General features: G+C 38.7%; 1 protein-coding gene across 2 annotated transcripts; it reads left to right on the top strand.

Moving 5' to 3' along the window:
• The first annotated feature begins 9195 nt into the window (after positions 1-9195).
• ccdc47 (coiled-coil domain containing 47) lies at positions 9196-18175 on the top strand. 2 transcript variants are annotated; one of them, XM_040044132.1, is made up of 13 exons: positions 9196-9327; positions 11825-12117; positions 12216-12317; positions 14765-14939; positions 15045-15166; positions 15253-15318; positions 15435-15536; positions 15712-15822; positions 15945-16030; positions 16104-16162; positions 16262-16371; positions 16448-16615; positions 17473-18175. In XM_040044132.1, the coding sequence occupies exons 1-13, from the start codon at positions 9276-9278 to the stop codon at positions 17551-17553; spliced, it is 1527 nt and encodes a 508-aa protein (XP_039900066.1). In that variant the 5' UTR covers positions 9196-9275; the 3' UTR covers positions 17554-18175. The 2 variants fall into 2 exon arrangements, with proteins under 2 accessions (XP_039900066.1, XP_039900072.1); XM_040044138.1 differs by lacking the exon at positions 9196-9327 and adding an exon at positions 11412-11556.
• The last annotated feature ends 1368 nt before the right edge of the window (positions 18176-19543 follow it).

Below are 19543 nucleotides of genomic sequence, written 5' to 3'. Positions count from 1 at the left end.
ACTAGGAAGGAAAACGCAGAGCTCATGGAAGAACTCAAATATAGCAGGAAAGACAACATAGAGCTCAGGGAAGAGCTTGAAAATAGCAGTAAAGAAAACGCAAAGCTCTTGGAAGAGCTTGAAAATAGCAGGAAAGACAACACAAAGCTCAGGGAAGAGCTTGAAAAAAGCACGAAAGCGAATGCAGAACTCATGAAAAATGTGGAAAATAATCAGGGCCTACTTAAAGTAGGTTTAGGTCTTGCCACAGTGGCCATTGTTGTTCCTGCAGCTTGCTGGGCCATCTCAATGCTTTTCGGCTAAAGTGAATGTCCCGCTCTGTGGGGTCATGATAATAATCAGAGTTTTGATATCTTAGCAGAAGATATCACCAAAACTTCCTGAAGTGTGAGAAATATAAATTCATGCTCAATTGAGTCAAAGGCTTTATAGAAGTCCAGGAGATGGATAAATGAGTCATCAGATATTAATGCTGAGTAGTCCAGAATATCCAAGACGAGTCTAATATTATTGGAGATGTGCCTGTTTGTCATAAATACAGACTGTGTCTCATCTACAATATCATCCAAAATATATTTCATTCTTCTAGCTAGCAATAGAGCTAAAATTTTATAATCATTATATAGGAGGCTTATTGGTCTGCAGTTGTCTATAAAAAGTAGGTCCTTCTGAGGTTTGGGAATTTTTTTTTTTTCAAAAGATACAGTAAATAAAGTAGTGTTAGTAGTGGGTGATATCATGTAAACACTGTCATGATTTTATGTAAACATTTTGTCATTTGTAAACTATAAATGACATGGATTCTACACTGTAACAGATGTGATGTTCTATGAGGTGGTTTTAATTTAAAAAAAAAAGAGGCAAAAATTAGTTTGTTTCTTTATTCAATTTTTGAACAGTAGTACTCAGTCAGTACATATTCAGTAAATGCAAATTATTTACATGGCAGTGCACTACAGGCATAAATCTAGACCCCTAGATAAAACATTATGGCATTATTAGCAGTGACAACTCCTCCACAATAGCAGGTGGGACTTTTCTTTTTTGAGTTTCCAGGTTTTTAAAGATGTTAAATTGAATAACCTTGACATTATTGGTATTTTGGATATTAGTGATAAGTCTGGCACCAGGGCAATCTTCTGCTGTGCTGTGCAAGTTGACTGTTGTTTCCTGTGAAATATCAACTGGCATTTCCGTGTTGCGGTCAACTGTGTTAGCGGTCTGTGCAAGTTCAGGAGCTGTCTCTGTCTCCATTGAGGCCACTGTTGTTGTGCTAGTGACAGCAGTGTCCTGGCAAAACCTCATTTCTGCACCTGCCGACAGTGAGCATAGGGGAATGACATTATCTACAAAATTACACAGCCTTTGTACGTGCTATGGAGTTTTTACGTGTTTTGGGGTTTGTACGTGCTGTGTCTCTAGCAGGCACCATAAATATACTTTTATTTATTCACTCCACATAAAATATAATAAATAAATCATATAATACAAAAACCAGCTATTTACATTTCAACTTTTAACTATTTAAATTTTCAGCTTTTTCCTTTTAACCCTTCCCACGGGTTGTTTTTCTTCAAAATCTTTAAAATGAAAAGTTGTAATATATTCATATTCCAGGTATTCCTCATAAAATATGTTTGTAACATGAAGCCATTTCTATTTTTATTTATTTTTTCATTAATTTAAAAAAAATGCAGTTTTTGTATCACTACCCCACTCTTCCACAAGTGGGGTCAAAAACGACCCCAAGCAGTTCCTATGCAATCTGCTCCTCCCTCTTTTTAAATGAGGCAATAGGAGCTGCTCACATTAAAAACAACTTTATTTAAAAAGTAATTTTAAACCTGATACAAACATTTTAAAAGTCAAACAATACACAAGTTTAAAGGAAGAAAAAATATTTATAAGAGTTTTTTAAGCATAGGGATGATTAATATGTTTAGAAAATTAATATATAATATTTGTCAAATAATTGTCACGCAAATCAACATCATAATAAAAATATAATTAATAAAATATATAATAATGATGATAAGAATAATAATAACCCATATGGAAAAGAAATGGTAAAAACTTATATGTGATTAAATCATATAAGCCTTACATGATTTACTCATGAAAGTGGCCACTTTCTCATTACTTTCATATATTGTTTTAGTAAGTATCCAAAACATACAAGTTTTATTACATAATTTTTCAAGGGATCTTATATCTGTTTTCACTCTTATATGCTTTTCATACAAGTTTCACACAAGACAGATACAAACTTTATAAGATTTATATATATCTTTTCCATATGGGAATAACAACAGAAACAGTTTACTTAAAAGCTCTTCTAACATTAGACTGCTTTTGAAAAGTTTCAATAGTGTCAATACACCATAAGGACAACGCAGATCTCAAGCAAGAGCTCAAAAATAGTTGGAAAGACAACTCAGAACGAAGGGAAGAGCTCTAAAATATTAGAAAAGAAAAGAAAGTGTGTACTTTATTGGTCCCCGTGGGGAAAATGTCTCTCTGCATTTAACCCATTCACTCAGTGAAGCAGTGGGCAGCCACTGGGCGCCCGGGGAGCAGTGTGTAGGGATGGTACCTTGCTCAGGGGTACCTCAGGGTAGCTGTTCAGGGGAATCGAACCCCCGACCTTCCGATCATGGGGCCACCACTCTACCTACTGAGCTATCCCTGCCCCTAAAGAAAGAAAACGCAGATCTCAGGGAAGAGCTCAAAAATATTAGGAAAGAAAACGCAGATCTCAGGGAAGAGCTCAAAAATATTAGGAAAGAAAACGCAGATCTCAAGCAAGAGCTCAAAAATAGTAGGAAAGACAACTCAGAACGAAGGGAAGAGCTCTAAAATATTACGAAAGAAAACGCAGATCTCAGGGAAGAGCTCAAAAATATTAGGAAAGAAAACCCAGATCTCAAGCAAGAGCTCGAAAATAGTAGTGTCACAATTCTGGGTCATGTTGACCCAGCTTTCTGTTTTTCATGCTTTGGTGTTTTTCTAGATTATGATTTGATTAATCAGTGATACTGTTTTGATTATGATTATTATTTAGTAGGCTTTGGTCAGTGTCGAGTCTGTCTCTCTCTGTCTAGTCCGTGTCTTAGTAAAGTGTGTTTTGTTTCCTGTTTTACTTTGAAGGTTCTTGTTCCTGTCTGATGTCAGTGTTCCGGCTTTGCTCTCCCTGTCTCGTTAGGTCTTATTTCTCCCAGCTGTGTTCCCCTTCTGTCTCTAATTCCTTGATGACTCCCTCAGTATATTTAAGCCCAGTGTGTCTTTGTGTCAGTGTCACGTCGTTAACGGCTGTTCACCCTCGCGTCCTCTGTGTGTTCCATTTGCCAGCATGCCAACCTGTCTAGTTATTCTGTTCACCCAGTTTGGTTATTCTGTTCACCCAGTTTGGTTATTCTGTTCACCCAGTTTGGTTATTCTGTTCACCCAGTTTGGTTATTCTGTTCACCCAGTTTGGTTAGTGTTTTTCCTTTTCAGTTTCATACCAGCAATAAAGCTGTGTGTTTTGAGTTACTTCCGCCTCCGTGAGTCCTGCGTTTTGGGTCCTCTCCTCCTGCCTGCCTACACACAGACATGACAAGTAGGAAGGAAAACGCAGAGCTCATGGAAGAGCTCGAATATAGCAGGAAAGACAACACAGAGCTCAGGGAAGGGAATACTATGAGCCTGCGAGCAACCAGCTCACGCCAGCACAGGCGTTTTATAAAATGCTAGGGATTATCATTGTTACCCCCAGTGCATCCAACATTTCCGCAACCGCAGCAGAGTTTGCCCACATCACCGCAACAGCCAGGTTTTTTCACATCACCTTCAGCCAGCCCTGCTCCCTCTTCAACAGGGAAGCGGCAGACACCCCGCCAGCATTCACAGCCCCAGCGAGAGCCTGGATTTCTTCCTGTACAGTCGGCTAGGGTGAGTGGTGGAGCTACTCTTTTGGCTCCTGCAGAAATAAAAACTGTTAATTCCGGGCCGGCTTGTTGTGTAAGCGGCACCAGAAATGAAACGAGTCTAATATTATTGGAGATGTGCCTGTTTGTCATAAATACAGACTGTGTCTCATCTACAATATCATCCAAAATATATTTCATTCTTCTAGCTAGCAATAGAGCTAAAATTTTATAATCATTATATAGGAGGTTTATTGGTCTCCAGTTGTCTATAAAAAGTAGGTCCTTCTTAGGTTTGGGAATTAAAGTAATAAGTCCTTGAGTAAGGCTGGGGGCCAGAGTGCCCCTTTCAATACTTTCATTATAAACCTGCAACAAAAAAGATGCAAGATGAGAAGAAAATGATTTATAGAATTCAGCCACCAGCCCATCTGTGCCTGGAGATTTGTTGTTTTTAAGAAATTCAATAGATATCAATATATAGAAACGCTTTGGAGCGTGATGTCACGGGGGTGGGCGTGGAAAGGATTTTGGCCCCATCCGCCATTTTGGGGGTCTAAACAAAGCGCAAGCGAAAAGGGAGTGAAGGCACACACAACAGTCACCGTTCATATTTGCTGTGTGGTCGGCTGCAATGTTCGATCGCACGACCGGCAAGAGAATAAGCTTGAAAAGGGTTTCTCTTTTCATTCTTTCCCAACCTGGAAGCAACATGAGGCAGCTCGTGTATCGATGTTAGCAAACGAAGCCGTCTAGCCTGGATAGCAGCTGTGAGACGAGCTGATATCCAGTTCTCTTCCCTCTCCAAATATCTGTTGATGCTCCAGACATTTTCATTCCGGTAAGTTCTAAATATGTTCATATCACTCTTTATAGCCTATTAGTTTTATTTTCGATGCGCTCTGAGGTCATAGCAAATTAGAACAAACATCCTACTGAGTGATTTTGCAGAACTACCTTCTATTTATAGAGTTGCTAATTATTTGGCATTATTGCAGCAAACCAGTCTATGAAATGGATGAAACATCATGACTGGGTTCCAGCGCTACACAATGGACCTGCTTCAAACAAACCACCATGCCAATCAGATTACTTCTTCCATGTGAGGGTGGTGACCCTTCTGGATAAGATGGTGAAGGTTTGCTGCCGTTTGTTGAACAGTGTGATAATAAAACCAGGGAAAAATGAAACCTGCTCCTGTTAAATATTCTTAAGTCTTTTTCTGTATAAATAGCGGTATATTTTCTTTTTTTTTTTTTCAAAAGATACAGTAAATAAAGTAGTGTTAGTAGTGGGTGATATCATGTAAACACTGTCATGATTTTATGTAAACATTTTGTCATTTGTAAACTATAAATGACATGGATTCTACACTGTAACAGATGTGATGTTCTATAAAGTGGTTTTAATAAAAAAAAAAGAGGCAAAAATTAGTTTGTTTCTTTATTCAATTTTTAAACAGTGGGACTCAGTCAGTACATATTCAGTAAATGCAAATTATTTACATGGCAGTGCACTACAGGCATAAATCTAGACCCCTAGATAACACATTATGGCATTATTAGCAGTGACAACTCCTCCACAGTAGCAGGTGGGATTTTTCTTTTTTGAGGACGGCTCCTTTTACCTTTGAATACGGATGGTCTGTTTATGTTTTGATCAAGAGCCTTTTTTTGGGCAGCTGAAGAGGAGAAGTCTATCTTATGGCCAACCACTGACTGTATCCTGGTCATATTACCCAGCAAAACCCAGTATGCAGGTTCATCTGTAACAGTCCTTGTGCCACAGATCAACACTGTTGCTTCTACATTAAACAGAAGAGCAGGGACATGGGTGCAAGTCTCCGGGACTCCGGCCTTACAGCTGCAGTGGGCGGCTTCAACCTTCCCTGTGATGCTCACAATGACCCATGGCTGCAATGCTGGTTCATTCTGTCTTTGAGAGTGCAGGACCTGAAACACACACAGACAAAGTTAATTTAAAGACAAGAACTATGAGCCATGGCTGACATAAATGTGTTTTATCTACTTTATCATAAATGTGACAAAGTGTTTAGAAAGTTAGCACATACATGTAATTTTTCATTTCTTTATGTGCCCATCTATAGAACGCTGCATGTTATAGTGTAAATCTGCCTGTTCTCTGTCAGAAACCTGCCTGCAGAAAATGAACCTAAAGTATGTAATGTGTAATGTCATCACTTTAGAGATGGAGAAAGCATAAAGTGACAATTATGAATCACTTAATATGATAAGGAGATTCTGCAGGTCATTAATCAATGTATAAAATTAAAATAATATGTATTTTTAGTGACACAAGATACAAATATGGAAGCAAGATGTATAATTAGAATTATTTATAATCCACTCGTTCAGTCTGACGTCACTAGCCGTGTCTGGGCCTAAACTCTGCTGCAGGTCCATATATCAAACGATCACAAAAACTGTCTAAAGTCTTTCATCTTTAATAAAATGATCAGCGTTCTGCTCTACCAGGTGTAACAATTGAGTTTAACATCCAAGCATCCATGAAAACGGAATTTATGACATTTAACGGAGTTAGAAGTTAGCAGGGAGTTAGCTCGCTAGCTTCTATCTAAATACAATATAGCATGTTCTGACTGCGGGGTTTTGGAAACAAATTAAAACGTACAGCTCTGTTATCACTTCCAACATAAATGAAGACAGAAAACTAAACAGCAGTGACGTTTGTAGGGTTACTGAAGTTGGGCTAGCTGGTATATAATGATGTGCTACGTGACCGCTAGCGACACAGCTATGATAGCCTAATATAAACAAGCTAACTTTTTTTTCCACTCGATAAAAGTTAACGTGAGTGTTCTCGGTGGTCAGGAACAAACGTAATCGCATGGCAGGATGCTGATTGGCCAGTGTCATGTCAGTCACAAATTTAACTATCCAATTGCAGAACTGCAGGTCCTTGAAGGGTAATACAGTTTGAAGCTGGAGGATCTCTATGTAAATATCCGACAGAAGCTAGGTCCCCTAACTTTCAGTAGCTGTTGAAAAGATAAAGTCGTGGTATATCAGTGTTTAGAAATACCATTATTACTTTAGGATTAGTTTAACACAAAGTCAGGGCTGACCCGGGACCATTGCTGTGAGCCACAGTGCGCAGCATAAAGGTCCTTTCACATCGGACGCAGGATGTGCTGCTAATGCTAACTGCTAACTAAAAGCCAAGGATCCAGAATTTGTTGCGCTGGCTGCTGAGCTCTGTGGGTTTTTGCAGCAGCTCTGCCTGTACTAGATGCACCAGCTCCTTGTAGTTTCTATCTCTAACTTTGTCCTCTACAAGAGTTTCTGGGTTTCTTTTGCTGGTTCTTCAAATATTCAATAAAAACATGTTAATTCATAACGGAGAAAGCATTGTAACTATCCCCACTAGTGAAGACTGTCATTTCCACAATACTGCCCACTGGCATCTAAAAGGGCATTTATTCCCTTCAAGGACCTGAAGCTCCATAAAGCACCCCTCCAATAGTCCTGATTTTGAACTGTTGTAGTCCTGTTTTAATTCCAGATCAGTTCTGGGTCTGGTTGAATTGGGGCTTAGTCCGCATGTCTTGATACAGCCCCGACTTTGTTCTGCCTTGCTGCTTAATTAAAAAACTAGTTTAAGGTGTCCTGTATATGTGATAATTATTCTTCCCCATATGAAGTCATTCTTTTTTGAACAAAACTCAAAACAGAGCCAATTAATCTTTCAGTCATTTCTAAGCCCCCCCGGCTGGGGCGCCAAAATAATACCGTAAAATAACAGAAAATAACTTTCTCATAAAAATACAGTTATTTTCAGTAATGAAAATAGAGTTTGTTGCGCTAATTTTACATGGGATTATGCCTTTTCCAAGTGCTTTTAGACATTAAATTAGGAACATTTTAATGTGATTAAACAATGAAATTACCTATAAGCAATGTCAATGAATGTGGCAATATGAATAATAATGCTTAAATTTACAGAAATATACAGTTAACAGTTGGGTTAAATAACATTATTTGATGTAAAAAAAAAAAAAGTTGTATATTCAATTATATTTGAATATATCTACATTATACAGCACAAAATAATTTGATTTATCTTTTAAAATGTGTCAAAAAAACTAGATAATGGCTTCATAATTACAATTTACTGTTAATTTTACACAATATCACATGTTACTTTATATTTTAAGTGTAATTTAACATCCTGAATATTTCCTGAATATTTTCCTGAATATTTACTGGACTTTCAGTTTGAATTAAGTGTGCTCCCTGTAAGATTGTGGGTTTTATCTGTCACAAAACACCCAAAGAACCCTTATTAAACAAAACCCCTGATTATAATTACATCAAGATTATGTTAATTCTTGATTATGTTGTGTCTGAGCAGTTTGTAGATGTTTATTTTACTTATAAGACAAGAGACATTGCTTCAATCATTAACATGGATTTTATTGACAAAAAGATAACCCTTCCTGGAACAATCCAAGAACAACTAACACTTATGTATAAACAAAGGCAAGTAGAAAAAAGAATGTAATGCAAACGCACATTTGAGCACATAAGAAGGGGACGATGCCACCTCGAACGTTCATCTGCCTCCCCACATCTGGAGCAACGAAAAGGGATATATTTGAGGCACAAAACCTGCAGGTTTAGAAGTAGCTCTAGCTTTCTGAAAGTCTCACATTCAGGGCTGCTGCTGGCAATTTGGGTTCCCTTGGAGAAATTTGCAAAGTAACCATATGCAAAGAACAACTCGAGTAAAACAAAAGCCTCATTGTTATGTTGATTATACTTAACTGATAAGTATTGATATGTTGTAAGTTGTCACTTTAACACAAACTTTTACCAAAATAACTGAACGAATGGGACTGTGTTTCGACGACTGTAAATTAAAGGAGTATTTTTTTTTAAACTAGTCTTTTTAGGTACAAAAGCCTGCATGCAAATATAAATTACGCTTGCCATATTATCTGAGGATCTGATGTTTTTATGTTTTATATTATATATTTTATGTTTATATATCTATTTGTTTATTTGATTTACTTTTTTATCGTTTAGAAATAAGAGCGTTTTATTGAATCCGTTAAGATTGACGGTAAACGAGAAATATCGTTAAGATTAACATGTGGTGTATGACAACTCAGGTTTTAAGTGTAACTGTAGTTGCGCGCTGTGTCCGCCAGGGAGCGGCAGTGTCGATAGACCTTAATGTAGACATGCAAACACTTCCGGTTTTAACAATCAAAATAAAAGTTTCATTTTGGAAATGTACAGAAACAAATCCACCACATCCGGTCGCGATACTTTAATTTTGAAAGGTTTTTCTTGATTTTCAGGTGTACCGTCACCACAAGGGCAGTTCATGCTATTTAATCTACACGAGCACTACTTTTACCGTCACAGGTCGACTTCAGGTGAGCTGTTTATTCACTAGTTTATGATAAGTGGGCTTATTTTAAACGTAAAGGAAGTTTTGTTTTCCTCAAATCGTAAGCGGTGTTGTTAGAGACGTGCTGTCATGCTAGTTAGCTACCGTTAGCATGCTAATGTCAGATTTGCTAGCGGTTAATGAGTGAGTGAAAGCTGGGCGGCGGGGGGGATGGGTTGGGTGATATTAATACTGTTTATGCTTTAATTATATAGCCATTACTAGATAAGGCCGCATTTATAGTTTTAACACAAATGTCACTAAAAAGTCAAAGACTTAAATCTCTGTTTTAGCTGTTAGCGAGTGTTTAGCAGAGATTGGGTCGGTGGCTAAAAGTTACTTGAGCTAAAGAAAGCTCATAGGATTGAAGCTGCTTAAGTTACTCCCGGCTGGCATGTGTGTCTACAGACGTCTGAAGGTGTAGTTTTATAAGTTTTCTTTAATGATAAAGCGGAGATGCGACAATTAAAGGTACTTTTTTTTCATTAGTCCTTTCTGGTTTCTGTCGCTATACTGGGAGCGCTTCCTCTTTGGGAATTTGTCACCTTAATATCCCACTGTGTGACGAGATTAAACTTCCTTAGAGTTTAATTTCAAAGAAAGATGGTGGTTTTAGATTAATACTTCAGTCTTTGGGTTAAAGATCTGCTAAACGTAAGACGCATATGTAAGTTCCTGTGGTCAAGTGTTGCTGAATCCTAGTAAGTTAGTGGATCTTTTTCTGCTTATCTTGTATTTTTTGTTGTTGTTGGAGCTCTGTCTTTGGTATCATTAACTTGATGAACTATACACTCGTCAATAATTACTTTACCACACCTGTCCAAAAATATTGTTCCTTATAATATGTTGTTATATGCAGTTATCAATTTTTAATGTACAGTACAACAACCACATAAATATTTAATGTCCGATCTCATCGATATAGTTCTCAAACACGCTGGTCATAAAGAATGACATTTCCATACCAGATTGGGGTGCCAGTGGAAACTGCGTTACTGTTGGCTGAAAACAAAGGAAGAGGAGAGAGGGAAGGAATATTAGGAGACTGCAAGAGAAGGAAAGGCAGGACTGTAGATGTGAGAGTAGGGACTTGACTGGTTCATAGATGTAGTGAAGGGGGCAGATGTCAACCCCGAAAGGGAGTAGCCAAAAGAAGTATGACCCTTGTCTCTTAATGGGTGTGGATGGGAATGGTCCTAGATGGTTATAATTAGTGTTATGGTTTTATTTTCTATGCTTCAGTATGTCTGTCTTTATATCTTAACTCTAAAGTTCTCAAGTAAGTGGCCTTATGTTCTTCTGTTGGGTGGAGTAAGAGAAAGAGAGAGTTAAACTTTAAAATTTTTAGTATCTGGTTGAGGATATGGTACACTTTGAGGTTATAAAATTTCCCTAAAGCCACAGTTCAGTTTATTTCTCACAGAGAAAGAATTAAAAAAACAAAAAAACCCAAAATCAGGTTATCTCTTTTGTGTAAATCATTCACGGCGGGCAGAACTGTGCAAATGACTTGTTTTATTTTGTTGTTGTTTGCTTGGAAACCTGCATATTTACATAGCAGTAGATATCAGGGGGAAGATTTCTTTCTTTTGCATGTTTCCACATGAAAAACCAAATCTGTCCTGAGAACCAGCTCCATGCATAACATCAAGCTATCCTTAAGAGTAAACCAGCATTATAACTTATAAGCGTATCACTAATAAAGCTCTGACACTGCATGTTAAAAGCATAGCACTGTAAGTGTAGTTAGTGATGTATGGAGCTTACAGTTTTTGGGTTTTGGTGTTGATGCTAAACAGTCTTCTGCCTGAGTGGAGGGCAGGGTGTCATAACAGTTTATAGGCTGGGTCAGTGGGTCAGTGGGTGGGTGGGATCCTTCATAATACAGACCATGAAGGGGAGGGAGCTACAAATGATCTGGGCAGCTTCCACTATGCTCTGCAGCGGCTTCTTCTCAGCAGCATACCAGGTGGTGATGGGGTGTTGAGGCCAACCTGCCTCAGCCTCTTGAGGAAATGAAGTCACTGGTAGGCGTCCCTAATGATGCTGCAGGTGCTACTGTTCCACGTCATGTCCCTGGAAATGTGTTCTCAGATGTATTTGAAGCTGTGGACTGTTTCTACAGCTCCTCCTCTGATGAAAAGGGTGATGGAGTATTGCTCCTCTTCCTGAAGTCCAAGACCAACTTCCTTATCTTCCCCACATTGATGCAGAGGTTGTGCTTCCCACACCCATCTATTATATCTTTCACATCCTGCAGATATCATTCTTTTCTACATTAACAAAAGATTTTGCGTATAAAAGTTTGGCTTTTCACCAGAACTGGTTTTATAAAATGGACAATGATTAAAGAAAAATGCACAGATTTCTGTTAAATGAAGTTACACAATACTCTTTGAGTATTTACAAATAAGGTGACATAAGTGGCTTTAATGTTAACCCTTATTTTCCTGTTTGTCGCATCAACATTCTCTCTGATGCAGGTCCCACCATGCAAAGCCTCTATCTCCTCCTGATACCTGCTCTGCTGCTCCTCTTGGCCATCCCCGTCTCCAGGGGGCGTTACAATGATGATTTTGACGATGGAGAGGACCTAGCAGACTTCGATGACAATGACTTTGCCGAGTTTGAGGACATGGCCGATGATTCAGCAGCTGAAGCAGAAACCGCCCCTCCGCCTCGGGCTTCACCATCCTTGCAGCTGGATGAGGATGAAGATGAAGCCACAGTGGAGCTGGAGGATGGACAGGATGGTTTTGAAGACCCAGACACACAGGTTCATTACCTTCTAACTCTTTACGTCTCAGTATTTGAACACAGTTTTCATACTAAATCATGTTTGTTTTGATTTATTTTGTTTTCGTATTTTACTAGGATCAAGATATATACAGCAAATATGACCAGGAGGAGTTTGAGGGGATTGGAGACATGGAGAAGACGGGACACTCCATGAAAGACCCCCTGATAATCCACACGGTAAGCCGGGCTTACTGCTGAAATCTCCTAAAAAGCAAGTCTGGCATAGTGAGTGGAGCATTCCTAATCCTTAAATATACTTTGCATGTTTGTGAGTCCACTTACTCCTGAGAAATAGGACTGTGAGTGCAAGGGTCCATGCAGATCACTAATTTGACCACACATAAATTCTCCATTTATATGTGGAGAGTTTACATTATTGTGCAACAACTTGACATGCTCTCCAGTCTGTGGACTTCAAGCAGACTTCAAACAAGTAAAATGGAGATGATGACTTGGATATCTATTGCTAGTCATATAAGTGAAGTGTCCAAATGAATGCATAGATGAAAGAGAACTCTGCCTAGATGTGGTGTAGCAAAACCTTCCACAGGGGAACTTGTTCTGCCATCAATACTAATCAATGATCATTATCATATGTTAAAAAACAAAAACACTAAACATGATGTCTTATAATACAGAAAGATCAGCAGTTCAGAAAAGGTTTATGCCAGTCATAAAACTCGGTCAATCCTAAAGACACAGACATCAACTTTAATAATCCCACACTGAGGGAATTTACATGATACAGCAGCACAAAGAAGAAAGAAAAATCAATATTATACGTTTAGAAATGGAAAGAAACGACTGTGTACAAATTAAAAAATAAAAAAAGCCAAAATACTGCACAAGAGTAATTTGTACTGTATATTAAAGGTTGCTTTATCCAGTAAAATACACTCAGATTTTATTTTTATGTGTACATAAAGTGCAGTGGGAGTGATGGTGTATACACTCATACAGTCCAGATCAAAAGTTTAAGGCCACTTGAAAAATGTGGAAAAAAAACACATTTTGTATTGTTGGATCTTAACAAGGTTCCAAGTAGAGCTTCAGCATCCAACACGAAGAAATGGGAGTGAGACTAAACATTTTTTTTTTCGAGCATGCAATTTATTGAAAACAACTCTTAAACTGAAACAGGCTGTTTTACAGCTGATCAAAAGTTTAGGACCACATGCCTTTTAAAAGGGCAAAAATGTGGATTCATTGTAATTTTCTGTCAGGTAGTCACTGTCATGACGTTCTGATGGCAAAGGCAAAAAAACTTTACCTTTTGAATGTGGATTGTTTTTAAATTATTATTATTATTTTTTTACATTTTTCAAGTTGGTCTTAAACTTTTGATCTGGACTGAGTTTTAGCACATGTAACACACCCTATTATGTGTGTGAATTGTACCATCTAACTGCTGTCAGGAGGAAGGAGCTATGGTGCTCTGTCCTACACAATGGCTGTAACCATTTAATGCTCAAGGAGCTGCTCAGGGCCTCCACATTCTCATGCAGGGGGAGAGAGAGGAGCTGTACATCGACCATAATCCTCCTCTCACCACCTCTATGGAGTCTAGGGGACTGGCCAGGACAGAGCTTGCCCTCCTCATCAGTCTATTGAGTAAAATAGTCTCAGAGTTGCACTGATTTGAGCTAGATTACTAAATTAGTCAGACTGATACCCTGGCTGTTATTCACCTGTTTCATACACAGTGGTGTCTGTGTATGTCTGCAAAGGAATGACCGATCTCAGAAATGTCAAACCAGGTTTGGGGTTATTTAGAAACGGTACAGTCATTCCAGAACAAAAGTAGCAACCTGTAATAGCCCCATTATGTTACAGTCAAAAAGAAATCAACCAAGTTTTCAACCTGAAGATTGTTTTTGTTTTTAAAAATTGCCATTGTTTAATAGTTCAGAACATCTTAAAAAAACAAACACAAACTTCAGTAATTCAGGGCAAAAATCACATTTAATCATTATTTTAATAAACAAGCCTCATGTAGTTATTGAAGTAAAAAATTTAATTTAAAGTTTAAGGACAGATTAATTTAAATAAAACATGTACGGCTGAACAAGTGGATGTGTTGGAAGACACAAGGTCATTCTGTAATCATTAGGCTCAGACTAGCAAGTGTTTTTTGACTGTAAACCAGTCTTTCCAGGGCTGCAGTCAGTCCCCGCTGGCCCACAGCATGCCTGTGGGTGTAGATGGGGGCAACAAGAGCCCCAGGCAGCAATGAACTAATCCACCTAGGGAAGAACAGCGCAACATCACTGGGGAAACAAAAGCAACAACCAAATGGCACAATGTATTAGCAAACAGCTGCAGGCTAATAATGATCCTAAGGAAGGACCACCTGCAAAAACCTTTGACTCACTTCAAGATCAGTGAGGCTTCCAGGTACTTTTAGGAGTCATTTTGTAGTGAAGTGTAATAAACCTTTAATTTAAAATCTTCTAATTTTATTAAAGATGCTGTTAAATGTTTACATTAAAAACAAGGATAATAAAAACAGGCCTTAGAGTGAGAAATTATAAATTAATCTTTATTGTCTTTTTTTTTTTTTCCTTTAAATTTAATCTTCATTCCTGACTGAGCTGCCATACTCTTGGCTGTTTGCTTCTCTGCAGGTTCCTGCACATCTCCAGAACAGCTGGGAGAGTTACTACATGGAGATCCTGATGGTGACGGGCCTGCTGGCCTATATCATGAACTACATCATTGGAAAGAACAAAAACAGTCGCCTGGCTCAGGCCTGGTTTAACTCGCACAGGGAGCTTCTTGAAAGCAACTTTGCACTAGTGGGTGAGTTCTTTCCACACTGCCAGAAAGATTACTCAACAGGCTAGATCTGCTTCCTTGTATTTAGTGTTAATGGTTAGCATGAGGTTAACTGTTGACACTTTGTAGGTGATGATGGCACCAGTAAAGAAGCGGTAAGCACTGGGAAGCTGAACCAGGAAAATGAGCACATCTACAACCTCTGGTGCTCTGGACGTGTGTGCTGTGAAGGCATGCTGATCCAACTCAAGGTGTGGGCAATGTGTTCTGATATACAAGTATGAGTATTAGATATATGTATGCTACATGTATCTCATGTTTTTATTGTCTTTTAAAGTTTCTTAAGAGGCAGGACCTGCTTAACGTTTTGGCCAGGATGATGAGGCCCGCCTGTGACCAAGTGGTACGTTTTCACTTTTTCTTTTCTCTCCGCTGTATATTGCTGCAGATACACTTTCTAACCAGCCGCGTCTGTGGGTTGGTTTTTGTTGTTATTTTGTTTTGGGGGTTTTTTTGCAGCAAGTCAAAGTGACTCTTAATGATGAGGACATGGATACTTTTGTATTTGCTGTGGGCACCAAGAAGGCCATGGCCCGGCTTCAGAAGGAGATGCAGGACTTGGTGAGTTTCCTCCTCAAATTGGACATGCAATTTTGAAATTCACTGTTTTTATGCAAATACTGACTTGTGTAGTCTGAATTCTTTGAATTTTTACCAGCTATGCATTAATATTAAAATAAAAGCCTTGTTTTTATGTATTCCTTTATTTTTATTTTTTTTATCTCTTTTTCCTCAGAGTGAGTTCTGTGGCGATAAGCCAAAGTCTGGAGCCAAGTATGGGCTCCCAGACTCCCTGGCTATTCTTAGTGAGATGGGCGAGGTTACGGATGGTGTGATGGACAACAAGGTGAAGTCTGGCTCTCATATCAAAGCAGTGTCATAAAAGAGACTGAATATTCTGAGAATACTCTTTAAATCTGTTGCTGTCATTAAAACTCTGTGTTGCCTCCCTTTTTTTTGTCATTTAAGATGGTACATTATATCACCAATCATGCTGATAAGATTGAGTCCATCCATTTCTCGGACCAATTTTCTGGTCCAAAAGTTATGCAAGAGTAAGTAATCATTTACTTTTTCAGATTATAGTTAAGAATTTCTGTCTACTGATGGATTTATTTGATGCTTCAGGGAGGGTCAGCCCTTAAAGCTGCCTGAGACCAAGAAGACACTGCTGTTTACATTTAATGGTGAGCATGTCATTTCTGCTACTGTCTTGGACATCGTCATTAAACCTAATTTGATTTCACTGGTGTTTATTTTAATATATTTTATGTTTTTATATTCAGTGCCTGGCATGGGCAACACCTCTCCCAAAGACATGGACGCTCTGCTTCCTCTCATGAACATGGTGATCTACAGCATCGATAAAGTCAAGAAGCTTCGTCTGAACAGAGAGGTGTGTACAGTGCACCCACTATTGCAGTGTTTTAATGTTTTAGCTTCTTTTTTTTTAATCATTCTTGTATGTTTAGGGCAAACAGAAAGCTGATAAAAACCGTGCCCGTGTGGAAGAGAACTTCCTGAAGCAGACTCACGCTCAGCGTCAGGAAGCAGCCCAAACACGGCGGGAGGAGAAGAAGAGAGCAGAGAAGGAGAGGATCATGAATGAAGAGGACCCTGAGAGACAACGTCGTCTGGAGGTCTGCAACAAGAACTTTTCAGACTGAATACACTCAAAATGATATGATATGGTATGCAGTAAATGTGCAGATGGCTTTAGCTAAAAGAAAAAGAAAAACTGACCAAACATGGTAAAACCCACTAGTAAGTGAGTAACTAAAATATTTATGTACCACTTTTCATAGACAAAAAACACACAAAGTGCCGGACACAATTAAAAGACAATATCAACAGAGAACCATGTTTTAAAAAAAGAACTTAAAAAACATAAATGAAGACTGTGAGAAGAAGACTCCACAGAGTCAGATAAACAGAGCTGGAGTGGTAATCTGCTCCAAAGCCTTGGTGGCACAGACGGAAAAAGCTCCGTACGAGGGAAAACTAATAGATTTTGCGCTTGGGAGCAAAGACAATAAGCAGCAGTGTGACAAGAAGTCTGGACCTTGTCCATTTGGTGTTCTGGTATGCAAGTGTGATTAAAAAGCAGGACCTAATGACTGGTTGCAACATGTTTTCAAACTAACTGTCATTGTAAATCAGATTGGTGAAAGTTTGGAAATAACAGCAATCTGAGTGATTGCCGTTAGCCTGAGTTTGAGATGGGTTGCCTCCCATCAGGCAACATCTGCAATCAAAAGTGGCCAGAGGTTGAGGGAGTTTCATGATCAGCAATTGACTGCTGCAAGTCCATCTCTGAATGCAATCGGCTTTGAATATCTTTTAGATATCTTCAGTTCAAGTGACTAATATTATCAGTTATAATGTACATTGATGGTGTTGGGGTGTCACAACACTTTTAATTACGACACTTGTACCTTAGCAAGACAGCAAGTGTGCAAAATCTGCAAAATTCAACTCTCTCATGTGACATTTTCAGGAAGCTGCCCAGCGGCGTGAGCAGAAGAAGATTGAGAAGAAGCAGATGAAGATGAAGCAGATCAAAGTCAAAGCCATGTGAAACATCACCACAGGGATGAGGATACAAGCACACATAAAAGCAGTGCTCAGCTCAGACCGTTTCCTTCCAGCTTGTCTCACCACGTCCACAGCTCTTCCTTACAAGTCGCTCAAAGCTTCAAACAGACGTCCTGCACCTCTGGATATGTCGAGCTTAGCTGTTTGTATCACCACCTGATCCATGTCAGTGGCTAAATCTTAAAAACTGTGAGTGAATATGAGGACTTTTTTTCACCATTGAATCTGTCACCACTTCTCACGCCAAGATTTTTCCCTGAATTTCATGAACGTTGCGTAGCTCAGTGAGCTTTTTAACCTTAATTTGCAGGGAAGGAATACGCTATTTGGTAATACTCAGACACATTTTTTTAAAAGGAATAAAAGGATTGCTGTGGTTTCATTGGATATATATTAGCATTAATATAATAAATGATACAGTCAAGGACGTTTTAATTTATATATGCAATGTGGTTGATTTCTTGCAAGTTGTTTCTAATCTTTATCTGAGCAAAAAATAAAATGTACTGGAGTCTGTTGGAAAACTTTGTTTTTAATGGTAAATGACAAGGCAGCTGGTTATGGGTGTTAGTGTGGTGTGTGGGTAATAAAATAGTCTCTCACTATTAAATTGATATACTTCTTTGGGTGGTAGTTGTTGAAAGAGTGAAGGGATAAAATGGGCACCAGAATACGGGTGGGGCTTAGTGCTAAATTTAACTAGTAGACTCTGTCAGCAGTCTGAGCTACATTTGGTAACATCGGCATGGTCGTGTCTTAACAGGCTGAAATATTATAGTCCTGTGAGGCTGGAAGTCATTTGTAATCATGAAGGTGGTTAATAGTTTACTGAATCTGGAGAAATGAAGTGCAGAAATGGACTTGTCATTTTGTCAGCTAAAATAATTTAATCCTTGTCTTTGGTAAAATGTTAGTTCCTTTTTTTTTTATTTTTTTTTTTATTTTAAGTGTGACAGTCCCAGATGTTTGTTTAATGAACTCCCCTCTCTGGTTAAAGTAACAGAAAGCACTTGTTAGTATTATTGGCAGTTTATTGCTGCCCTGCTTTTAAAGGTGAACTAGAACTACATCAATTTACAAAATATACAATTCAGCAGCACAAACCAGTTCTTACATATTTTGACAGGTAAGTTCTTTTTCATCTCGAATAAATCAGAGGGATAATAGATACTCGTCACACTCTAACACAAATTCTGTTAAACTTCAGGCAATTGATCTGTCCAGTTAGAAAGCTAGAACCAATATGAATCCATTTCACCTGCTTTGGGACATTAAAAGTGACAACTGATGCAATGGAGAGTCAACAACCTTTGTGTGACTCTGCCAACCTGGCACAGTCGCACAAAGGTTCTGGTTCTTGTAGCAGTCTCAAGAGGTTAGAGGGGCATCAGCCCAGCAGCAGGAATAATATCTGCTCCTTTTTCCATAGAGAATCAGAGGGATCCCTACCAGAACTCTGGAAAATGCCCTCTTTTGGACTGTTTGAACCTGGCTCCATGGTGGTGACATGAGGTCCTGGTATCTTTTAGTAAGATCTGCAATCACAGTTGTGCCCCATGCAGCTTGATAGGTCCACCACTGGCACCCTGTTCTTTACACAGATGAGAACAAGCTCATGCTAAGCACCTTGGTGTGTTCAAGTGACGGAGTCTAGGGACACCATGGCAAATGTTATGCTGCCCCCAACAACATGGATTTGCAACAGTTTATTCTTCATAACCGGACAGATTGATATCCCTGCAGTGTAACCAACTTGGTGTTAATCAACTTATTTAATAAATTATGGAATCTCCTATCCAAAATGTCCAAGACCAACTTTATTGTCACACTATTCAACATTACAAGGCAGGTACTCCAGAAGGCGCTTATAAGCATATTTTACATCTGGTTAATTATTGAACTGGGGACAAAAATCTTGAGTGCCCACCTTGAAGCTTTGGAGATTGTTTAGATCTTCTGTGCCTAAGGTCAGT

Source organism: Simochromis diagramma, unplaced genomic scaffold (genome assembly GCF_900408965.1).
Source record: "Simochromis diagramma unplaced genomic scaffold, fSimDia1.1 OVJJ01000321.1, whole genome shotgun sequence".
NCBI lineage: Eukaryota > Metazoa > Chordata > Actinopteri > Cichliformes > Cichlidae > Simochromis > Simochromis diagramma.
The sequence above is the reverse complement of the archived record's forward strand: the minus strand, read 5'-3'. Positions and strand labels throughout refer to the sequence as shown.